Here is a 25,089-nt window from a genome sequence, read left to right on the forward strand (position 1 = left end):
ACATGAATGGGGAGGGGAAGCCGACTCCCTCTGATCAGGGAGCCTAAAGCGGGACTCGGTTACAGGACGCTGAGATCATGACCTGAGCGAGGGCAGATGCTTAACCCACTGAGCCACCCAGGCGCCCCAGGGTTCCCACCTTTAAAATGCCATCATCCTTGGCTGAAACTCTGCCAAAAGAAGTGGGCCTCGGAGAGTCACCCTTGAGGGTGTCAGGGCAGCGAGGAACCAGATGTAGGAGGATCTGAACCTGTAGAGTGAGGACTGGGAGGCAGGGCGGTGGGTACTGTGCAAGAGAAGGGGCTACAGTTGGGGGAGGAGGAAGACTGTGCCCAGCAAGGGTCCGAGCGAGGTGCTGAGCAAGGGACCCCAACATGCATCATCTCCTTGAGTCCTCGCAACACCCCCAGGAGCTAGGTAGTTATCCCCATTTTGCCAAGGAGCAAACTAAGGCTCAGAGGGGTCAAATAGTCTAACCAAAGGTCAGTAAGTAGTGGTGTTGGAATTTAAACCCAGGCGGTGTGGTCCAAAGTGTTGCATGAGGAACATGCACTGGTTTTGGAAATGGTCTGTTCTAGTTCTAACTAGTTATGGTTTCCTTGTGTCTCAGTGTCTGTGACTGTGGCTGGGTCATTGTCTCCTCTCCCAGACCCACTTTTCCTCATCTGCGTAACTGGGATAAATGAATACCCAGCCTAGGACGGTGCATGAGAAGCCGTTAGCATCGTGCCTGGAACCTGGGAACTATTCAGTAAATGGTAGCAATCATGGTTGTCGTCACCATGGTCACGGTCAAAGCCATGAATGGTTGCTGTTACAACTCTCTTGCTGTGCACACAGCCCGGGGGGGGTTTGTTTGGCTCTAAGCCCTGCCAGGCTTCTGGGAAGTGGTACTTGGTTCAAGTGGCAAGCTTAGGAGGTTCTGTGCTTTGAGGGTGGCGGCAAGAACAGTGTAATTAGACCGCAATTATTTTGGGATTTGGTAAATTGCATTATGCAGTAATTCATAAAAAAAAGTCCATGAATCGACTGCCCATAGTGGTGGGAAAAACACTTGGTTATCATGTAAGTAATGAAATTTATTAAGCTAAAGGGCCTGGGAATTAACCTCTGCTCTGCTGAATAAGAAATTACATGCAGAAACCCTCTAATTAAGTGGTTTTCTTTTCTGGGTTCTTTATTTAATCTCTATCTCAGATCTTCAGTAACAGGAAAAAAAATAAAGGAAGTGGAAGGGGAAGAATAGAAAGACAAAGAGGAGGAGGAAAAAGATGGAGCGCATCATCGAAGGGACCCATATCATAGACATGTGGGTGTTTCAGAGGGAGACTGCTGATAACAATGAATTCACATCAGACCTACGGGTTTAGGAGAAAGTGGGATGTACATTAATGTCAGTTAAAAAGCTAGGCTTGGGGCGCCTGGGTGGCTGAGTGGGTTAAAGCCTCTGCCTTCGGCTCAGGTCATGATCCCAGAGTCTTGGGATGGAGCCCAGCATCAGGCTCTCTGCTCAGCGGGGAACCTGTTTCCCCCTCTCTCTCTGCCTACTTGTGATCTCTGTCTTTCAAATAAGTAAATAAAATCTTTTTAAAAAGTAAATAAAATAAATAAAAAGCTAGGCTCTGGGGCTCCTGGGTGGCTCAGTCAGTTGAGCCACCAACTCTTGGTTTTGGCTCAGGTCATGATCTCATGGGTCCTGAGCTCAAGCCTTGCCTCAGGCTCCGTGCTCAGCTGGGAGCAGGAGCTGTGGGAGGCGTATTTCAAGTATTTCATCATCATAAGGAATGTGAAGGGCAGAGAAGGATCAGGGACCTTGCGTAAGTTTACCCATCCCCGGTGGAGTGGAGGCCTGCGCCCGTCCTCCTCCCCTATCCCCTGAGATGATATTGTCTGATCTGACTTATTATGAAAGCTGAGAATTGAAGAAATAGACATGAAGGCATTTAAAGAGAGATTGTGCAAGCACTGACTGCATTTGGAAACTGGAGATTCACACAGGATTGCTAATTGCCAGGGCTGCGGTTGGAAAAGCAAGCTCTCTCATCAGGGTAGGGCACATGCCCACATGTACACACACACACACACAGACACACACACACACACACAAGCACAGACTAGGAGGTGAGGAGTGAAACTGAGCTTCAAAGAAGCTGCAGCTCTGTGCAAAAATGGCTCCAGAGTGTGGGCTAAACGCAGTTCTAGAAATTAAATTCCTCGAAGGCATTCGCCATATCACACTTACCACCTCTCCTCCACACCCCCTTCCCATTCTTTGGCACGTGATAAGAATATAATATTATTGTTGATGGCCAATATAAAACATGGCGAGCTGAATCAATGAGTTTAAAAAAAGAAGAAGAAGAAGGGCCATGTGGATTATTTGATTCGTGTTGGAGGCCAGTTCTCTTCTGTGTCTCTAGAATTAGAGACCGGCATTTTCAGGCAACATTTTTCATGACTCCCAAACTGACTGTCAGTATTTACCTAATCCAAATCCCTTCACTGCTTGCCCCTCCCATTTTTATGTATCCTGCCTACTCTTGAATATGATGCATTCAATTTCTTCCTTCCTGATACCCTACTTGGACATGATGGTCCACAAGGTACAATGTGGGGCTGAGGAAGGATGCCAAAATCAAGTTATTTCGTCTTTGTCTTCAAAGAATTTGCATTCTAGTTGGTGTCCGGGCCCAGAACTCCCGCTGCTACCCCAGCTCCCGATATCTGCAGCTTGACCTTGGGAATCGTTCTTCTGCCCTGAGTCAGAAGCTGGACTGAGCATTCTGGAGGTGAGAAGACCGCTGGGGAGGCTCCAAACCCTTGATTTGCAAAGGAGGAAACAGGCCCAGAGAGGAAGTCAGAGGCAAAGCCAAGAAGATAGTGGGGTCTCAAGATTCCCGGTCATCCGATGCAGCGTGTCTAAACCCTCTGTCACCTCAGGCATCGCTCAAAGAGCCAAAACGCAGGACCCGTTTAACTGGGGGCTGGATGTTTGAAAATCTCAGCACGACCAAAGTGTTTTTGCTTCTTAGCTCTGCTCCTCTGCCATTTTGGTCCTCCCTGGCACCCAGAGCCAACTTCGTCGACGTGAGGATGGGCTTCTTGTGAAGAGTGCACCGCTCTGCTGTTCTAAGTCCTCCAATGACTCCCTTCTGTCCTCACTGCTTTGTTTCAGGGCTCCACCCCTGTGTGGCACTGAGTACCAAAGTCTTCCCTCCCGGTCGCCATGCTCTAAAATCCGGCTGCCGTCTTGTCTCCTCTGGATATCTGCCCCTCCCTCTTCACTGGCCTCCCTGCCTTGGACCTCTTTCCCCCCCTCTGCCCTTCCCAATATTGCATATCATCTCCAGACTTCCCAGGGCAGCCCCCTGCGGCTCTGCATGAGCTGGATTTGTCCCAGCTCCCTGGCTTCTTCCTTGTCAAGTGCCGCTCTAGCCTTACCAAGCTGCAAGACCATGCTCTTCTCCACCTCAGTGCCTTTGCTCATACGCTCTTTCCTTCTTCGCATGGCTAATTTTACTTTATCCTTCAGAACTTGCTCAGGTGACCCCATCCCACCCCAGAAGTCACCTCTGCTTTTCCCAGGCTGTCTTAGGCTCCCTGAACTGCAGACTGACCTGTCCGCCCATGCACTTCCTCTTCCCTCCCTATCAACCAGACTAAGCTCCCTGAGGGCAGGGCCAATTTCTAAATCTGCTCTCTCCCCGCCAGAACCAGCACAAAGGAAATCCTCATAAAACATTGATTGCATGAATAACTAAATCACTTGAAATTCTTGCATTTCAGAACCTAATTAAATACACGCAGGCTTTCTGGCACAGAACCCCCACCGCAGACATAGTCTGATGGGGTCCGTTCCCGTTCTCCTTGGACGGAGCATGCGTTTGGAACCGTCTGTGCAGAAGCTGAATCATCCAAACAGGAAAGAGATAAATGGATGCCTTTGAAATATATGTTATTTTTTCCAACTGGGAGCGAGAATATAGCTGTGTTCTAAGAAGTGAACAAATGAAGCAGGCTCCCCGTGTGCCTCTCAGGGAAGTTATTTCTTTAGCTTGTAATGTGGTCTCCGACCTACCTGTGCCAAATGACTGCAAGTGGTATTTAAATCCCCCAAAGGGGCGATTCACAGACCTGTACCCCTGGGGCTAATAATACATTATATGTTTATAAAAAAAAAAAATCCCCCAAAGGAAGGTACCTCCAGCATCTAGTACCAGGTGACACAGTGAGCACATAGTGTCCCTTGATCGAATTTCCTGGACTTGGCAAGCTTTCTGTGACCTCGCCGCTCACGCACACGTACCCTCACGCACACCGTCCTGCCCTTGGAAGTCGCCTCCGACCCTGTGCCCACCCTGACGGGCAGACGTGGTGAGGGGGACGTGAACTGGCCGTTTTGTCAGAAGACGTGAACCAACGCTGCCCACCCCACCGGCTTCTGTGTGGTTAAAAGGTGCCCAGACCAAGGGCTGCTCTTTAATGAGTGTGAGTGAGCATTTGCATGAGAGGACTGCGTCTCTTCTGGAAGAAGAAGAAGAAAAACCTGCCAAGTGTCAACAAAGAGTTCAACATGCATCCCAATTAGGGTGATTTCTGGAAGGGAGCAGAAGCGCACTGCAGCTCTGTTTCTAGGCAACTGCCATTAGGAGTTCGGAACCTCGCTGGGGAGGGAATGTGGGTAAGTGTGCCTGTGCGGGAGTCTGATGTGCCTCGTCCCGCTCCCCTCACCTCCCCACCTTCCTTCTTGTCGGTTGGCCTCCTTGTATTTAGAAGAAAATTATGGCTTTTGGAGGGGGAGGGCAGAAGAAGTTAAATATCCTCGAGGGCCAAAACCTTGGGGAGGACTAAGGCTTGGCAAATCATCCGAATGCTAGCCAGGAGGTGCAGAGCACTTTCTGAGGGTCGTGCTGGGTCCTCGAGCCTAACCCATGTTAGCTCATCGCATCCTTCAGTAGCCCTGCGAGGTAGGCACTATCACTTTGAAGATGGGGAAACTGAGTCTCACAGAAATGGAAGCCACTGGCCTAAAGTCGCCCTACAAGAAGGTGGCCGTGTCGGGAGTGGCACTCTGGTCTGTCTAGACGGCTGTGCTGTCCCGTCGCCCCGTTGGCACACAGGCGCTGAGAAGGTAGAAGCTGGGCACAGTCTCTGGAGGGATTTTGGTCTCTTTTCAGTTCTGAGATAAACTGGTTGACTTTTTTTTATCCCCCAAGGAATGCAAACCCCACCCTACAATACACAATAGGCAATCCGTTGTGCTTAATGACTAGATGGAATGGGAGGAAGGTTCTTCATGGACCTGCCAGCCTGGACATAAAAAATGCATTAGCAGGGAGAGAGAGGCTTTTTCTAGAACACACCAGCAATCTCCAGAGCACTCCTGGCGTATAATTCGAAACAATCCCCAGACAATGGAATAAAGCACAAGACCACCTGCCTGCCATCTTTGGACCCACGTTCTCCTGCCTGACGGATGGCGGGGTTGACTTGCTGGAGACAGGGAACACTCCTCAGGAATTCACGGCAGCTGTTCCACTAAGCATCAGGACAAGGGCAGGAGTCTGAGGCGTGGTGCAGCAGGGGGTGCATTGGTGTGGTGGTCAAAGGCTTCCCTTCTGGACTTACAACTTGGATCTTGCCTGTCACCCTGAGAAGCAGCTTCTTATGGCCTCTTGGATATAGGATGCTTGTCTGCCGCTGCTTGTCCTTGTCACAGTACATTCAGAGGAACCCCAGAAGATGCAAAACCTTCTGTCCAGGACCACGGGCCAGCTCTCTCCCATTCACTCAGGGGCTGCTGAACTGCATCAGCCTGAAAGCTGTTCCCATCACTGTTCGGTCCCCAGGGTTAAGCTGTCATCTCTCATCCTCCCCTCACCTTTGAGACGACCTGACCTCAAGTCATAGTCTGGTGTCTGACACAGAACAGGAACTTGGTAAAGGGTGTCTGTAGTCACCCAGGCTTCCAGGTCCTGTTCTGACTGTGACCATGTGCATAATATTTTCTCTACCTCCCCTTGCTCCCTCTCTATGTTTTACCTGGCCTTTTCCTATTCATTTTTCTAGGCCAAACACTCCCAGTAAGTACAAACTCAAAGACCTCCAAGGGTATTGCAGGTAAAGGTACATGAGCCCGAACACACGCCTTTTTAAGGCTGTATCTAGTCTGTGAACCATCAGAGCACTCTTACCAATAATCTGCTCTGTGATTCATTCTCTCTCTCTCTCTTTCAATCCATACACACACTTCCTCCCCCAAGCTCTGAGAGCTCTTTAAGCTCTTATTTTTATCTCTCTATGACTACCAATTGAGAGCTGCTCAGTTGTACAACCCCAGGGACATTATTAATATTGTATTCTACAGATGGTATTTTGGGGGCACCATTCCCCCTGGAGCACACATTGTGAATGGTGCCCCTGGAATTGTGCAAGGGGGCAGAACCTGTTCTGAACATATACTGCCTCCCTGCGAGACCATGAGCTTCCCTGAAGTAGACCTTCAGGTAAAGTCCACAGGATCTAAGGGTTGCTTTGCAGTTACGGTGCACTTTGGGCTGTCTCAGGGCGGGGATGGGGATTCAGAGTCCTGCTGTAAGTGGTTGTTTGGATCTTGCTTTATCGAATAGGCTCCTGAAAAAGCTCTTTTGATTTAAAGAATTATCTTGCAAAGGGTGCCTGGCTGACTCAGTCAATTAAGCACCCAACTCTTGATTTTGACTCAGGTCATGATCTCAGTCAGGGTCATGAGATCGAGTCCTGCATCCAGCCCTCCATGCTGAGTGTGCAGCCTGCTTAAGAGTCTCTCCCTCTGCCCCTCCCCTGCTCGTGCTCTCTCTCCTTCTCTCTCTCTCTCTCTCTCAAAAAAAAAAGGGGGGGTAGAGAATTATCTTGAAAAATAATGTTCTGATTGATTTCTTCAATTTTGCAGCCCTATGCTGCCAGGAAACTCTTATTGGGAGCTAATCTGACCAGATGATTCCTAAAGCTGATCACGCAGTCAGAGGTGCGGAAGGGCCAGGCCATTAAATGGCCCCCATGGGACTGACAGAGCAGCACCAAGACATTCAGAAATCCCTGACCCTCAAACTTTGTCTGCCTGAGACACAACCTACAAGAACTTACTGAGACATCATTAGACACTTCTCAGGCTGTTTGATGAGGCTGTCCTGGATTTTTTCAGCTCAGGGCAGGAAAGTGCTTCTGAGAGAGTTCTTGCTGACTTTGTTCTTGTTTTCTTGGGGGATTTTGAGAGGATGAAGTCCGGGTAAGTTTCTAAGGAGTCCCCCTTATCTTGGGGTGTATGACAAGGTGTGGCTGTGGTGGGGTTTGATTTTGGAGAAACATTTCACTTCACCTCTTTGCCCATCTATGAAAATGATTTATATGACGTATCTGGGCTCCTCCATAGGGGGAAAAATTGTATTCTCCCTGTAAGTTTGTTTGTTTGTTTGTTTTTCCAGAAAAGGTCCTGAAAATGGCTTTAGTCAGACACTTGGGCAGGTTCCTTCGGATTGAACAGGAATAGAGCATCTTAGAGTCCCTAAAGGTAACCTCCCATGAGTAGATAAACTGATTGGGACAAGGAGTCTAGTGAAACCCCGTGGGTTTTGAGAGCTATGATGATGGGATCAGAGAGATGTCCGCAAAGAATGGCCAGTATGGTCTTTGAGGTATTGGAGGACCCGTTCCCTACAGCGACACCTTGTGGTAGCAAAGAGCAATGGCAGCGGAGGACACAGTGAGCCCGAGCTTGCTTCTCCTCTGGATAACCAGAGGTAACCAGTAAACCTGTTAGACACCCCAAAGGGGGTAAGGGAAGCTCCCAGAGGGAGACACTTGACTTCCTGAGACACTTCCTGTGATGGCTAACTGGAAAAATAAAAGAAGTGGGACTTGAATCTGTAGCCTCTTTTGTATTACAAAACAGGGTCTGATGATATAGTAACTTATTTTGCTCTTGAGCATGGGATTTGTGGGTGTGGAGGAAGGACATAGGTTGGTTCGGTTGTTAACCATCCTTTTCTCTTTCCACTCATTCTGTGGAGGCCGAGAAAAATCAAGGCCATCCCACCTCAGGTTTAGCCTTAGCATTAAGTACAGCCATCTCAGACCCCTGTGCCCAAGGGCTGAAATTTCCTTACTTGACTTTAGTTCCAGGAAGCCTCACCCTGCTTTAGTAACAGGAACCATAAATACCCCTGCCTTAACTAAGCCCGGGGTCCAAGTCCCTACTCCGCTGCATCGGGTATACTTGGGCCCAAGCTTAAGCTTGTCAAATAAACCCTCGTGTGATTGCATCGGTGCTTGGCTCCTTGGTGGTCTCTCGGACGCGAAAACTCGGGCACGACAATTCAAGCTGCTTACTCCACTTCCAATCAAAGTAACAGTAACAGGGAAAACGCTAATAACGATAAGAGCCAGCACTTACTGTGGCGACTCTACTCTAAGTGCTTTCTATGTGCTGACCAATGTTATCTTAAAAACAGTGTCCAAAAGGGATCCAGGTAGCTCTTCGTCTCTCAAGGTAAAGAGCAAACTATAGCCTCCTTAGTTTCTTGCAAGTTGCATGCTCTCCGGCACCTGGTTTTCCAGTCGGACGGAAATGAGAATTCCGGGTCCTCTCACAGGTGATCAGAAAGTCTGCCCTAAAACGGTGGTCAAGCAGTTTGGGTGAGGGATACACACCGGCCGTCAGGAGTTGTGGCTTTTCTGGTTGTATTGTGTATTTAACACTTAGGCAGTCCAAGTGCTAGGCACATGCATCTTAACTCATTTTATTTTCCTAACTGCCCTGGGAAGGAGATTTCATTATTCTCCTCATTTTACAGACGAGGTCAATGAGACTCCGAGATTAGGTCTCTTGCCCATATATAAACACCTTATTGGGGGCCGAGCCAGGATTTATGAGGGCTCCAAAAGCCGCAATGCCTTAAACTATCTGTCGGTACATTAGATCTGGTGAAGGGTGGGTGCCTGGGAAACCAGTTTTAAAGATGTTTCTTGTTCTTATCAACTTCTGGAATAGAGTCATGAGGAAATTAATACCTGTGGAAATATATTTACAAGCATTAATTTTGGAATAACAGGGTTGAAGCTGCCTGCTATTTTTTTATTATTGTTATTGTGTTGTGCTCCTGTGGGTTGTGGGTTGGATGAATGACAGAGTGTCACTTTTCTCACAGTGGGCTGCCACGTGGTTTTTGGTCGAGCATCCCAAGTGTTGAGCCCAAGCACTGTTCAGGTGTTCTGCGATGAGCTCGGAGAAACTGTTTCTGGCTTTTTAACGCAATTTTGTCTTCTTTCACTTTTAAGTGAAATTCTGACTGCAGCATGTCAGTAAACACTAACAGAAAAGACCCCGGCAGAGACGTGGTCGGAGGCTAAAGTCTGTTTCCGGAAAAATGGAAGTTTTCTAATGTGAACCGTCACTTCCGGGGCGGGGGGGGGGGTAGGGTGGGGGTTGGGATTACAGGAAGTGCTAAGTAGGACGAGGATTTTACGTGAAGAATCCTAGGGGTGGGAAATGACCTCATTGATGCAGGCTGGCTCTGCATGGCTCAGCTGGACATGGCCAGTAAATTTAGGGGGGGTCGTATTTCATGAATACTTTAAGTTTTCATTGTGCTTTCCATAAACTGCTGTTAGTGGGTGCTGGAGACGATGCTAAAGAGAAATCGGGCAGAGTCATGTCTCATATTTTCACCTTCTCACCCTGTAGTTCTTGCTTCTCTCTCATTTCTTAAGAGGAGCTCATTTTTGTTTTGTGACATTCCCGAGTTAGTTACTTTTTAACAACTGAAACACACTGTAAGTGTAAAGACTTCAGTGAAGGGTCCAGAACCTCAAAGCTGCTGGCATGCTTTACGAGTTTATCCTAAGGAACTAAAGTAACAATGATCTAACTCTGAAGATATCTACCTCAGCATTGTTTATATAATGGGAACAAATGGAAAACATCGAAGAAGTCCAGCAGCAGGAAATGGGTTAGATAAATTATGCTATATTCTTACGATGGAGTATTATACAACCATTAAGATGGTTGGTATGCTTGGGTGGATATTTGATATTGAAGAATGATTGCTGTGTTTTTTTTTTAAGATTTTATTTATTTATTTGACAGAGAGATCACAAGTAGACAGAGAGGCAGGCAGAGAGAGAGAGAGGGAAGCAGGCTCGCTGCTGAGCAGAGAGCCCGATGCGGGACTCGATCCCAGGACTCTGAGATCATGACCTGAGCCAAAGGCAGCGGCTTAACCCACTGAGCCACCCAGGTGCCTGATTGCTGTTTTTTTGATGTGGTGATGTTATTGTGGTTGTGGCTTAAAAAAGAGTCCCTCTCAGGGAGCCTGTGTGTCTCAGTGGGTTAAAGTCTCGGCCTTCGGCTCAGGTCATGATCCCAGGGTCCTGGGATCGAGCCCCACATTGGACTCTCTGCTCAGCGGGGAGCCTTCCTCCCCCTCTGTCTTTGCCTGCCTCTCTGCCTACTTGTGATCCCTGTCTGTCAAATAAATAAATAAAATCTTAAAAAAAAAAAAGAGTCCTTCTCGAGATAGTCATTTAAATATTTACAGATAAAATAACAAATGCTTCAGAATAATGAGGAAAGATGATATGTAAATGAAAAAAATTGGCTATGAGTTGATGGTTATTGATCTTAGAGGTTAATTATATTATTCTGTCTGCCTTTATGGCTATTTAAACATTTTCATACTAAAAAGCTTATTTTCATACTAAAAAGCTTAAAAAATGAAGTTGGACATGTGTATGTGTTGACTTAGAAGTTGTTCATAATCTGTTGCTAAATAAAAAATCAGGTTACCAAATGGTATATGCAGAATGGTTCTTTTCCCTTATAAAAATTACATGTCCATATAGAGAAATATTGGAAGTGGCTAGGCCAGAATCTGAATAATCATTCTTCAGTGATGTAATCGTGTGTGTGCATGATTCTATTACTTATTTATGTCTACTGATTTGTATTTTCTCGTGTTTCAGGATTGATTTTTTTGTGTATTTTTTTTTAAGTTCTTTAAAATATAGGGCTTGGGATATAGGACGTGTCTTCTAAAGCTGACCATATGCCAGCTCTGTGAGCCCACAATTCCACTTTTAGGTACATTCTCACCAGAAATACACCTGTTCAGTGAAACACATGTATAAAAATGTTCGTGGCAGCTCTGTTCATAAGAGTCTCCAAGTGGAAACCACCCAGGTGTCCATCAGCACTGAAATGGATACGCCATGCTATCTTCACAGAATGGAAACTAGACAGAAATTGAGATAGAGAGAGAGAACAGACTCTATCCATATTTCTTTGTGAGACAGTGGGGATACAACTCAGAATCATGTTGAGTGGAAACAACCAGATGCTGTGAGAGTGCCAAGTATATACAATTTCCTTTATGTAAAGTTCAAAACAGGATCAGCTGATCTCCGTCTTAGAAGTCAGGATGGTGACTGTGGGGGGCAGAGTAGGGTAGTGACTGGAGGGGACATGAGGAGGCTTTCTGGGGGCCCTTGGTAATGATCCTTTTCTTAAGGTGGGTGTGGGTAACCTGGGCGTGTTCGCTTTGTGAAAGTCTGTTGAGCTGGAGGCTTAATGATTTGTGTGCTTTCCTGTATTATGTCATATTTCAATAAAAATTTCCAAAAAAGTTACAGGGCTTAATGCACGCAGCGTCTGCTCTAAGTGGTGGATGAGTGCTTTATTATGTAGCCTGTGGTTACATCCATTAGAGTAATGGCTTGTTCAACAATCCCCATAGGAAGAGATTTAAAATTAATATGGAAATCCAGTACTAACCGCTAATTTGCAGTCTCCACTTACGAACTGTCCATCTTGACTCCCCTCACCCCCAATCATATTTGCTCCAGCTCTCCCTAAAACCCGACCCTCCAAGGTTCAGAACCTGGGCTTGGGTGTGACGTTTCTCGTGTCCTGCTGAGCTCTGCCTGGAGCCCCCTGACTGGGGACCGGGAGGAATCCATGAGATCATGATCGTATTATAACATAGTTACAGTCACTCAGGATACATGGGTGATGTAACATATACCGCTACCGTTTATCCAGCACTTACCATGGGTAAATGGCAGGCACTGTTCTAAGTGCTTCCCATGTAAGAACTCATTTAATCCTCACAGGAGCCCTGCGAGAGGGGGGAAGTATTTATGCAATGCCCACTCTGGGGCTCGGAGAAATTGGGCAGTTTGTTCATCATGACGTGGCTTATAAGTGGTGCCTCTGAAATTCCTGGTCTCATCTCTGTTCTCAGAGCATTAGAAGGGCAAAGGGAAGGGACTGAAGTACAACAGGAGATCTGATACGTGTCATCTCCTTTTGTCCTCATCAAAGAAATATTTGGAAGGAGGCATGGACCCACCCTACAGAAGAGAAACTGAGGTTGGGGGAGGTAAAAGGACAAGAGCAGGGTCACTGCGCTGAGAAGGAAGACGGGACTGGGATGCTTTTTTTTTCTTTCTTTTTTTTCTTTTCTTTTGTCTGTATTACGATGATCTCACAAAACCAGCTGAAAAACCAAGACTACCTTTTACTGGTTTACTCTGACGTTCCTCACCCATATCTGTTCTCACAAATGCCAGCACCAGTGTGAAGTAGGTCTTGTTATCCCTGTACCCCGTACCATAGGTAAAGCAACCGAGGTCTAGAGAAATGAATTGATGTGTTCATGGCCACTTAGCTAATAACTGGTAGAGCTGGGATTTGAACCCACCACTGACTCCAACGCCGATGGACTTTCCGATTGTATTATGTAAGCCCTCCAAGCCTAACTAGAAGACTGAGCACCTTGCCTGCCATCAGGGAAAGAATTTCAGAAAACAAGGTTTTGTGCAAATCTTTATGTAACCAAGGGTTCAAGATATTTTGATGCTTAAATTTGAAAACAAGGTCTTATAGTTAAATTCTTTTTTATGTGGGATCCTCTGAGGTAGCCCTAGCCACAAGACAAAGAATTAAAAAGATATTTACCCTCAGTGAAGAGCAGCACAAGAAAAGCAAAGAAGAACATTTGCCCTAGAACTATGGTTAACTAGACGTGTCAAAGAAACACGAAGACATCAGTAACAGAGAAAAAAATGGGCAGGGCCTCTGGGTCACATTCAAGATGATAAAAATGCAATTAACTTGAGCCAGGTTCCTCCAGCCCACAGCAGTGACCTACCCGTTGGGTGTGTGCCTTTTTTTTTTCTTTTATCAGTTCTGGCCTAAGGACGCGGGGCCAAGTGCTTGCCTTTATGGAACATGTCGGGAACTCACTAATATCACCCGCTGGCTGCAGGGTGTGGGGATGTGGTGACATGAAGAGGGGGAGGACTAAGGTCTTCTTTAAATGATTCATGAGGTGCAGTTCCGAAGCCTTAACTTTGCCTACATCCAAGACATTGACCGGCATATAAATCCATGATCTTGAATAAGTCTGGGGCTTTGAGGCAAGTCTCAAGTCAGGGGGAGGCGTCCGGGGAAGAATCAGGCTTGAACTTCTAAAGGAAGAAGTTCTGAGTTCCAGGCTCTGGACATGGAGGTCCTGGGTGTTGAATGGTGAGATGCTGAAGTTACTGAGAGCCGTCAGTGGACATCTAAGGTCAACCATAATTCTTCAAACTGTTTACATTCACTGATTAAAAATCAGCCTCATTCATAAAGGGATTTGAGTGAGGTCTGTTCCTCCTGGTGGTCTCTTCTGTGCCAACCCTCAAATCAAATTAACAAGGTGTCATTATAGACACCAAAGCTTCCTTTTGAATCTTTTATTTTAGAGATGACAAATAAATTACAATCTGCAAAGCAACGCTAATCAGTAGGGCTGCTTGTCTGGGGTGCTGGGTTGCGAGGACTTTTGAAACCAAATCTGGGCTCAAATGAAGAATGCTGTGATCCACTAGCGATGTCTGCCTTGGACACAGGGGAGAGAAGTGGGGGTATGTCGGCCACAGAGCTGGCATCCTGGATCGAACTTTTAATTAAGTTATTAGTCTCATCTCTTCTTGTTTCAGAAAAAAAAAAAAAAGTTGGGTGACTCTTACTCTACCTACCAACTCAGACGCAAACCATATGTCAACATGAATGTCCCTTATTGAACACTGTCAACTCATAAAGAATTAATTCATCCCATCAACAAACCTTTACTTGGAGCATGACAGCAGACGTGTATAGTGTAGACTATGATAGATCTTACGTCCTAGTGAGGGAGGCAGAGATGTAAACAAGTCATTGGAACACCTCGACCCAGTTTTTCCTTTGTCCCTCACATTCGATCCATTATCCAGTCCCGTGGCTCCAAATAAATCCTGAATCCAACCACTTCTCTCCAGTTCGCTGCTATTTGTCTGCCAGCCCATTGTCAACTCTTACAACCTTTCAGCTGGGCCCTATGCAGTGGACGGAATGTTCTGTGAAACATCAGATCATAGGGGCGCCTGGGTGGCTCAGTGGGTTAAGCCTCTGCCTTCGGCTCAGGTCAGGATCTCAGGGTCCTGGGATCGAGCCCCACATCGGGCTCTCTGCTCAGCGGGGAGCCTCCTCCCTCCCCACCACTGCCTGCCTCTCTGCCTACTTGTGATCTCTCTCTGTCAAATAAATAAATAAAATATTAAAAAAAATAAAAATAAATTAAAAATCAGATCATAGTCTTCTCTTGTTCAGAGCCATTCAGTGGGTTCTCATTACATTTAGGCCAAGACTCAAATGCTCACCATGACCTATGTATGAAGCCCGAGGCCCATCTCTCCGAGGTCATTTACTGCTTCTCTCACCCTCTCTCATGCAGCTCCAGCCCCTCTGGACTTCTCTCTGCTTCTCCAACACTTCCAGCTTGTTCCAGCCTTGCACCCATCCCCTTACTGTCTTCTGGAATCCACCTGTGGTCTTCTACCTCTCTTCCTCCTGTATCTTTATGGGAATGGTTCTTTCTTTCTCTCATCATTCAGATGTCAGGCCCAAGACCCCCTTTACAGAACGGCCTCCTCTGATCATTCTCGCTCAAGTAGAAGCTTTCTCTCCATTGCCATGCTATGCACAACACCTTGTTTTTTTGTTTTTTTTTTTTAAGATTTTATATGTTTATTTGACAGACAGAGATCACAAGTAGGCAGAGAGGCAGGCAGGGTCGGGGGGGGGAGCAGGCTCCCCGCTGAGCAGAGCCTGATGTGGGGCTCGATCCCAGGACCCTGAGATCATGACCTGAGCCAAAGGCAGAGGCTTAACCCACTGAATCACCCAGGCGCCCCAACACCTTGTTTTATATTCTCATAATGTAGCCAACACCCCCCCCCCCCAAATCCTGGTTAAGCACTTGATAACTTGTTTGTTGTCTTTGCCCCATTTTAAGACACATCATTGCCCCTTATTCACCGAGGACAGGAATTTTGACTGTTGCGTTCACTGCCATGACTCCAGTGTATGCAGTGATGTCTGGCTATACCGGGAAGTACCTGATATTCAATATTTGTTGAAGAAAATGAGCACAGAAAACTAAGGAGGAACCAAGAGATGCCTAACCTCATACAAAAAAAAAAAAAAGCTTCTTCCTTTGCCAAAATTCCACCTTTGTTCTTTCTTTTTTTTTTTTTAAAGATTTTATTTATTTATTTGACAGACAGAGATCACAAGTAGGCAGAGAGGCAGGCAGAGAGAGGTGGAAGCAGGCTCCCTGCTGAGCTGAGAGCCCAATGCGGGGCTCAATCCCGGGACCCTGAGATCATGACCTGAGCCTAAGACAGAGGCTTAACCCACTGAGCCGCCCAGGCGCCCCCACCTTTGTTATTTCTAACTGCCTTGCTTCGGATGTCTGCCACGGGCAGCTAGAAAACAACATCTCAGGCCTCAAAAACACTTTTGTAATCTGTGCCCTGCTGGGGTCTGCTGGGAATCTTGGGGAGGGGGTGATTTATCACCATTTATTTGCAATTGCCTGTATACCTAACTGAACTTCGCCATGGACAACTAATGGCTTCGGGTCAACGTTTTAGTTGCAGAGTTGTTCATTTTACTTAAAGCACTCACAGCAAAAAGCGCCAGCAGCTTTGGAAGAAGATACGCCATTGGCTGCATGAGTCATCCAAGAATGGGGCGTGTGCAGGCCGGTGCCGCAGGTTGTCGACTTCCACTAGGATGCGGCACGTAAGCGCTTAGCATGCTGCCTCGTGCCACCAGACGTCTGGCGGAGCGGGTGAGCCGGAAAGCAGTTAGACTTTTATTCTTTTTAGCGGCATGTTAAACTGGCCATGAAACTGGGGATGGTGCCGCTGAATTATAAGAGGGCTGAAGTATTAAATAAAATCTAAGAGGTAGTCAAGGTGTTTGGTTCATGGTGGGCTGACGTCTAATAGGAGGCGAAGCTGGTCTGAAACACAGTAAGTGGAAAAGACAACATCTCCTTTGCTAATAATTCGCCTCATTTAGTCCTGGGAGATGGGCACGCGGGGTTTGCATCTCTCGGAGAGGTGATTTCCCCTGCAAAGCAGGGTGTTTCCTACTGAAGGGGGCATGCTGTTGCCTTAAATGTCAGTGGGATCCGGGAGTGTGGCCAGATGGAACGTTTTATTGTCATTTCTTGTTTTCTTGCTCGTGGCTTTTCTGCCTGGCCTCTTCCCCATTCTCTTTCATGTCCCGCAGGTGGACAGGCTAAGCCTGTCCAATGAGGACATTCAATCCTAGCGAGTCTCAGAGCCGTGGTAAATGTGTCTGGTTGGAGTGACAGGCTCAGCTTGCCAGTCCAAGGGTGGCAGAAAAGCCACTGTCTCTATCACCTTTTGATGAAAGCCCTATATGCTGCTGGATTAGTTGAAAATTCAACCCAGGTCATTTTTGGGGGACATGTCCCCAGGAATGTGTGGGAGAATGCTTAAGGATCCTCTCTCTGGGTGGGGGGGACAAAGAAGCCCTGATATGTGGTGTTTGTGGATTTCTGTGCCATCAGTATTTCCCCGGGGGCTGATTCTGAGCCTCCAATGTGATGTTAGTAAACACAGAGCTGGGAAGTCTTTTACAGGATTCCTTGTTACACAGCGCGCCCACCGATGCCAAAGCCAGAAGTAATGTCAGGAGCACACGTAGCAGCGAAATGTACAAAATCATCAGGAAGTGATGGGTTTGGGTCTTCATGACCTTTGTTTTAAAATAATGTATTTAATTGTAAGTTTATATAATTTTTAACCATAGCTATGTTTAATAACAGGCTTGCAAATTTCCTGAACACTTAACGCCCCGTTTGGGTTACAAGCTGGCTCAACCCGGCTTGCGGCCCTTCTTGGTCTGGCTCGAGTCTCGGTAGCTGGAACTTACCTAGATCAAGCCATCTGGTGGTACCTTTAGTGATCAACTACCTGTCTACAGGATACAGATGATTGTGGAAACTCTCATTTCTCAGGCTCTAGAGATACTGGTAGGCACTTGCAGCTGGGGTTTGGGTTAGAATCATCTACATTAAGGCTGATCATAAGCAGCTGGTAAGAACCAACCCGGTCATAATGGTTGTATGGCCATTGACAAGGGCCAAGGTCATCGGCCCCCATGACATACAGTGGTTCTGTGTTTCGAACCTTGCTTCTGATCCAAATTCTGTGCTGCGCTGCCCAGTTCCTTCTGGAGCCTGAATATCCTCCAGTCATGACCATGGATCAGAGTCCAGATCCCCGTTGGGCTCAGCCATCCAGTCCCGTCGGTCGTGCTGCCGCCTGGGGAAAATGTGGCGACGCAGGTGGGCAGTGGAGACAGAGACGTTTTCAGAGGAGGGAGGTGAAACAAGGAAGCGTGTCACCCTGACTGTCTGTGGTCTGGCTCAGAATGGGAGACAAGTAAGAGAGACGGGCCGTCCACAATGCCTGTATGACCCCCTCTTCACACACCCTAGTGAGAGCCTCTGTCCCTTACTCTGTCTCCAAGTGCTTTGCCAGGAGTCCCATGCATGACCCCACCTTGGAACATTCTAGGTCCCAGAACAGAGTTAAGGGGTGAGAAAGAGAAAGAGCTCAGCTCACCGCCCAGAGATGACGAAGACACGGTCCTGGACCTCAGCTGGTCCACACTGTCAATACAGGAAGGAGTTGGGTAGTGTGGTGGCAGAGTTGGGGAAGGAAATGGACGGCACTGTGTTTAAGGCTATGCAAGGGGGCACTTTATAGACATTATTTCATCCGGTTCTTCTGGCGATCACATATTATATTCATTTTACTGGCGAGAACACAGAAACTGAGGAAGGCTCTCTGATTCCGGGCTACCATGCTGTGGCCTGGAGTAAAAAGGAGAGATTTTTCTGGAGCACGTGGGAGTTCTCTTGAGTTGATTCAGGTCCAGGAAGGAAAGCAGAAGGAAATTCTAGGCAGGGACTGGCATGAGCAGGGGTGGAGGCGTAAGCCCAGTGTAGGCACTCCCCAAAAATTCCAGCCAAGGGCTACTCTCCTGCAAGTCTTCTGCTGAACATTTAGGCTTGGGGCTCGGCAAGAACTTGAAGGGGACCCCCCCCCCCCACCTGCTTATCCATCTCACTATTCCCTGACGGCCTCACTCACCGGCTTCGTGCAAGGTCTTTTTTGAGGTTTATTATTTCCTTGTCCATATACTTGATGCTCCTCATTGGCTTGTCTGGCCCCTGAGGGGAAGGTAAGAAATGAAAGATAAAAGTGTTAGTATAACAGGAAGCCCGTGCGTTCATCTGAGATCTCTGACCAGGTTGAAAGGGTGCTGGGTGGCACAGTGACCTTCTCTACACCAAAGAGGGGTCATGTACACAGTGGAACTAGCAAGGGCTTTGGAGACAGACCCGAGCTCTGACCCTGGTTCTGTCTGGTGGCTGGCTGTGTGATCTCAGACAAATTACTCGACCTCTCTGGGCTTCAGTTTCTTCCACAGAATGGAGGAATAATTTTTACCTTGTGACAAGTAAATTCGTTGCCACATTCCTGACTCATAGCAAACATCTGATAAATGGAGGCTCTCATTAGCATCATACTCAAAATAAGCAAAGAACTAAATGTTAATAATCATTGTTGGTCACAACACATGCCCTCCTTAATACCTATCACCTGGTTACCCCAACCCCCCATCCCCCTCCCTTCTGTAACTCTCAGTTTGTTTCCTGGAGTCCAGAGTCTTTCATGGTTTGTCTCCCCCTCTGATTTCTTCCCGTCCAGTTTTCCCTCCCTTCCCCTGTGGTCCTCTGCTCTATTCCTTATGTTCCATATGTTGTGGTGATCATTGAACACTGCATCAGAAACTTACGATGTACTTATTATATGCTGGCTAAATGAACATAGTAAAAAAATAAAAATGTTTAACAATCATGTAAAAAAAATAATCGTTGTTGGTGGCATAGGCAGCCGATTTGGAGAGCCGAATCTTGTCAGTGTAAATATGCCCAGGCACTTTTTTCCCCTCGCCATCCCCAAGCAGGGCTTAAGGAGTAAATTATCCAGGTGGTGGTTCATGGTTTTTCCCTCCCTCTCCAGTATTCATTAGCCTTGCCTTGCCTAGCCATGAGGGAAACCTCACAAGACTTAAATTCATTACTCAGAGGTTGATACCAGGTCAATGTAAAGAAGAGAGTTAAATTAACTGTATTCTAATATAAAAGCCACTTTTCTCAGCCCCGGCTCTGCGAAACAATAATAAGACCATTATCTGGATTACCCTGTCTTGAAATGAATTCCTGCAGTACTAATTTTTTTTTTTTTAATCAAAGGAAATCTCAAGAAATTATGGGGAAATGGGCGCTTTCAGAGGAAGCTGGTGGGAGAATGCATTGCAGTGACTTTTCTGAAGGGCGATCCGTCCGTGCATACTAAATGCTGCGAAAGCGTGCTTGCCTCCGGATCTAACGGTCCTTCTGCTGCCGGGCATCCTATGGGAATATCCCTGCATGGGCACGGAGATCCATCAACAAAACTGCTCACCGGGACACTGCTTGTGAGAGCAAACTCTTGGAAGCCACCATACGTCTTCCCAATGGAAGACGGGCTAAATAATTATGGTGTATGTAAACAGTGGAATAGTATGCAGCAATTAAGTGGGGTGACGATACAGTGATGGGAGTGTATTTCCTGTCATACGGAGATGGCTGAGTTCTTTGAGCGGGAAGTCATGTTGCAATGTATCACGCAATTCTGCTTTTTTTTTTTTTAATGACCTGTGCGCATGTGCGCGTCTACAAAGATGCGGAAAGCCATTCCCGCGCCCCCCCACCACCAATGAAGGGAGTCTCTCTGGGGGTGGGATTATGGCGAATTTTATTTTACTTTTCCTAAGCTTATGTGAAATTCCTAGTGCTCTGCCATGAGCATTACTTGGCTATGTGATAAACAAAGAGAAAACATTACAAAAAACCTTTCAGTGGCCAAGTGAAGTTTGGCAAAGGCCGACTGGTAGGGCTGGGTGGAGAGTGTTTTCCTGATGGCGGAGTGCTCACCCAACAGAAATCACAGTGTGGCACCTGATGCATGGGGGGAGGCTCTCATCACCCAGCAGCTCTCATCACCCACTTTCTCTGGAAATGAAACTGTGCGGCGATGTCTGCTGCTCTGGGGCTTTTACATGGAACGTGGAAGGGGAGGAGTGTGGCTGTGTGGGAGGCAAATGGCGTTTGTGGCAGTGTGGCGGGGGTGGAGAGTGGGCATCTGGAGCTGGGGTCAAGGGACTATTACTGGCCTGCCTGATCCCCAACTCTTTTTCTCCTGGGTCACCCAGTACACGTCCTGTGTGAAGCGGCTCAGATGAAGAATGGAGAGTCTTGGGGCATCTGGGTGGCTCAGTAGGTTAAGCATCTGACTCCTGATTTTGGTTCAGATCATGATCTGGGGTGTGAGATCGAGCCCCTTGTCAGGCTCTGCACGCAGCACGGAATCTGCTTGAGATTCTCTCTCTCCCTCTCTTTCTCTCTGCTCCTCTGCCCGTTCACTTGTGCATGTTCTCTCTCTCCAAATAAATAAATAAATAAAATCTTAAAAAAAAAAAAGGTGGGGGGGATGGAGAGTCTCTGGCAATCCCCCAGAATACTAGTCATTGCCTCTCTTTCTTATCCACTCTAAAATACCAAAAAAGCATCCAGGACAGCCTCAAATAAGCTCAACTAGATATGAGACAGTGGGATCATGTATCAACTTTATCTCCATGGGTATTCTTAGCCATGAATTACAGGTACTATATCTTAATACTCTCAGATGTTTCAACCCCTTGGCTGAAAATTAATGACACACCTGGATCTTGAAGGACGGGTGAAGTGGGGGCGGCGACAGACCCCCAAGGAGGCAGGTAAGGATCTCTAGGAGTACTTCCTAAAATGTCTACATGATGGACATTTGCTTTCCTCACACCCCAGGATCTCTTCAGCCTCTGTCTTGATACTAGTTCCCTCATTAGACCATTTGCTCCTCTCCCAGGGGGGGCACTTGCACCATGGTGGATAGTCAGGGGACCAACGGCTGGGGTTGTTCTGAGTGGCTGCAGTCAAACAGTGCAGCCTATCTCCCATCACAGTGACTGGTTTAGGAATGGTCTTATGATGTAGTTTGGGCAAATGAGATTACTAGGGGTTTCTAGAAAGCACGATTCTTAGATCTTTTGAGGAACCACAGGCAGAGAAGTCGTCTTTCCTCATTGACTATAATTGGAGAAGCAGATATCCCTGGGAGTTGCTGGCAGCCATTTTGTGCCCATGAGGGTTGCCAGCCTCCAGCTGAAGATGTGGGGGAAGGCAGAGAAGAGAGTCAAAGAAAAACTTGTCCCGTGGTGCCTTGTTGAACTAATCAATCACCTCTAGACTTTTCATGAACATCTTTTTTATTATTTAAGCCAGATTGAACTGGATTTTCTGTTACCTACAACCATAAGATTTCTATCTGAAATATGTCCTCTCTTGGGTGTGCCAAGGCAGTCAATAGATCAAGAATTATTTTAACTTGTCCTCTTTTTCCTTCCCTTCCCTTCCTCTCTTGGGTGACCAACGTCAAATGACATCCATCTTGGTGCATTTTGCAGTGAAAGCAATGAGATTGGTCATGTTGAAATCAAACATTTGAAGTCAAGGTTACCTTTTCCTAATCTTTCTCTTTTTCTGAGCCCCTCATTAACTCTTTCTTGCAGGACCAAAGTAACTTTCTTAAAACATATTGTGAATTAAAAATACTTCTGAACAAAGATAAACCAAACACACTCAAATTTCCCTGCCAGATAATTTGAAAATACGCAGTTGAGATGGTACTTGAAGTCACAGTTACGTACACATCACTCTCTTAAATGTCTCAAGTTTCACCCCCCCCCCCGGGGAAGCAAATATGAAACTGTCCAAATATGACCCCAAATCTTGCCTACTTAGAGTTGCCTCTAAAAGAGAATTTGTATGGATTGGGGCTGGTGCTGAACAATTCATAGCAGCAAAGTCAAGTTGTCCCCTTGATCTGACATAAAACTTGAGCAGGACAAGATCCATGCCCCAATCCCTGCGATTATGTCAGCATTTCAGTGGAGTCTCAGGAAACCATTTTCACTGTGACCATTGTTTAAGCACAATTATAATAAGCCAATGGTAGTAATTGCCATGGAATGAGGGAGTCCTGGTTGTCAGGACATTTACCAATACTATCTGATATTAACACAATTAAAAGTGCACAACACATCCAAGAATCACCATCTTTACAGCTTTCCAGAGGGCAATTTAGCCTTGTGTGTATGTGACCTTCAAAGCGCATATGCTCATATCCCCAGCAATTCTACTTTTATCCCAGGAAAGTTTGCAGAAAGGATTAAAAGATTTACCCGCGAGGATGCCTATCACAGCAGTATGAATAACAGTGGAAAACATCTAAATGTCCAGCAATGAGCACTGAGGGGATAAATCACTGTCTATCCAGATGATGGCAAATGATGCGTTTGAATTTGGTGCTGCTGTTTAACTTGCTATTGACGTATATTTGTTGCTATGGAAAGGAATATAATTTCAAGTGAAGATGAATGTTACTAAAATATAAAGAACTTAGATTGTAGGGAGTTTTGAGATTCATATTCATAGAAATCTATAGATATTTCTAAAATGTATATGCACGAATACAAATTACGTTTTGAATTAATGATATATGCAAGGTGCATATGCAATGGCGTAATAAGCTGGAAGTAAATATAACAGATTGCTAATGGGGATATTATCTCGGGATGTTTGAATTATGGGTAAGCAGTAATTTTTAATTTGGGTCATCTTTTTCCCTTCCTTAAAAATAATTTACCTGGGGCACCTGGGTGGCTCAGTGGGTTAAGCCTCTGTCTTCTCCTCAGGTCATGATCTCAGGGTCCTGGGATCAAGCCCCACATCGGGCTCTCTGCTCCGCAGGGAGCCTGCTTCCCCCCTCTCTCTGCCTGCCTTTCTGTCTACTTGTGATCCCTCTGTCAAATAAATAATAAAATCTTTAAAGAAATTTACCTGTATTAATTATCTAAGAAAATAATAGCGTTTTCGGGTTTGTAGAGCAATTATTGATTCTATCAGTATAAGCTAAGTGGAAGTTTTCAGTGCTGTTTTATTTTTTAAGATTTTTATTTATTTATTTGAGAAAGAGTGAGAGAAAGAGAGAGAGAGGGTACAAGTAGGGGGAGGGCCAGAGGGAGAGGGAGAAGCAGGCTCCCCACTGAGCAGAAGCCTGGGATCCCAGGAGCCTGGGATCATGACCTGAGCTGAAGGCAGGCGCTTAACCGACTCTGAGAGTCTGGGGTGATGTAAGCTAATTGTTTATTTTAGCACACAGGGTCTAGGCAGGGTCTAGGCGGGAAACAGAGCTCGTGGCAGGTTGTTCAATACAGGAATTTAATATAGGGTAGCAGTTACTAAGGTGTTGGAAGAGCCGAATGAAAAGCTAAGTAGGGGATGGCATGACACACTTGAGATTGGCTAAAGAAAGAAGCTTCTACCACCTCCAGGGATGGAGGGGCTAAGGGGAAACGTAGCTTTCAAAAGCCCTGGCAGAAGGTGGGCTCATGGGGGAGATGTAGTTTCAGTTGGAGCTGCCGCCAGAAGCTGACTAAAGGGAAGGGGAGAAATACTCTGGCTTCTTCCTTCCTCTGACCCGCCCATTTCCTCTTCACACCTCCTATTGGCTGAACCTACCTGGAAGCTCCCTGGTGAGGGCACCTGGGAAATGTAGTTTGCAAGGATTAGCCCCCTATGGGGAGCAGGACATGAAAATGGAAATGAGGGCCAAAATCAAATGGCTGTGGTTATAGTTTATGCTCTGGTGCTGACCAGTGATTTTTGGACTATAAAGCTGGTTCGCCTATTAATAAGGACCCCTTTGCAGATGATAATGTTGGATATTCCTTATTTTTGGATCCTAAGTTTGAGGTTCTTAGAATTTTTCCATGGCTTAAGTACATATCCAGAATTGGGAATCATTCTCTCTCTCTCAAAATCATTATCAAAACCCAGGTTTCTAAAGTACCCAGAACCCACCTACTTCTCCCAGTTTCTCTCCCTGGGAAGAACTGTGCATGTCATAACTCTTATTTGGATTTCTTATTTTTTTTAACAGCACGGTACTGTAAATACATGTTCTCTTTGAATGATTTTCTTCATAACATTTTCTTTTCTCTAGTTCAATTCATTGTAAGAATACAATATACAATACATCTAAATACAAACTATGTGTTCATCAATGTTTACCTTGTCATTAAGGCTTCTAGTCAGTAGTGGGTTATTAGTAATTAAGTTTGGGGGGGGAGTCAAAAATTATATGCAGATTTTTGACTGTGTGTGTGTGGGAGGGATTCGGTGCTCCTAATTCCCGTGTTGTTCAAGCGTCAACTGTATCGTATATTCCAGATCTTCATAGACCGCTTCCCCTTGCTCCAAGATTTCTATGTCCTATGTCCCATACTGATAAAGAAGCTGATGCTAACTATTGCCTCCCTGCTGACACTGATTAATATGTCTCCCTACCGAGATAATCAACTCTTAGATCACCCACATTTGCAATACAATTCTACATTTAAGGTTGTATTCTGGTTATGAAACTCACTAATGAACATTGCAGAAAATCAACGAAAGATAGAAAATAATTAGGAGAAAATAAAAGCCAAGTATCACCCCATCA

The 25,089-nt window shown here is 46.2% G+C and overlaps 1 protein-coding gene across 1 annotated transcript in view; it reads right to left on the minus strand.

The window, feature by feature from the left end:
* The window catches only part of CCDC60 (coiled-coil domain containing 60), a 163,161-nt gene that overhangs the window by 73,120 nt on the left and 64,952 nt on the right, over positions 1 to 25,089 (minus strand). Inside the window, exon 2 of the mRNA XM_046026024.1 lies at positions 18,532 to 18,611. Coding sequence (XP_045881980.1) covers positions 18,532 to 18,611 — 80 coding nt within the window. The remainder of the gene's footprint in view (positions 1 to 18,531; positions 18,612 to 25,089) is intronic.

The sequence above is a fragment of the Meles meles genome, chromosome 12, assembly GCF_922984935.1.
Source record: "Meles meles chromosome 12, mMelMel3.1 paternal haplotype, whole genome shotgun sequence".
Classification (NCBI taxonomy): domain Eukaryota; kingdom Metazoa; phylum Chordata; class Mammalia; order Carnivora; family Mustelidae; genus Meles; species Meles meles.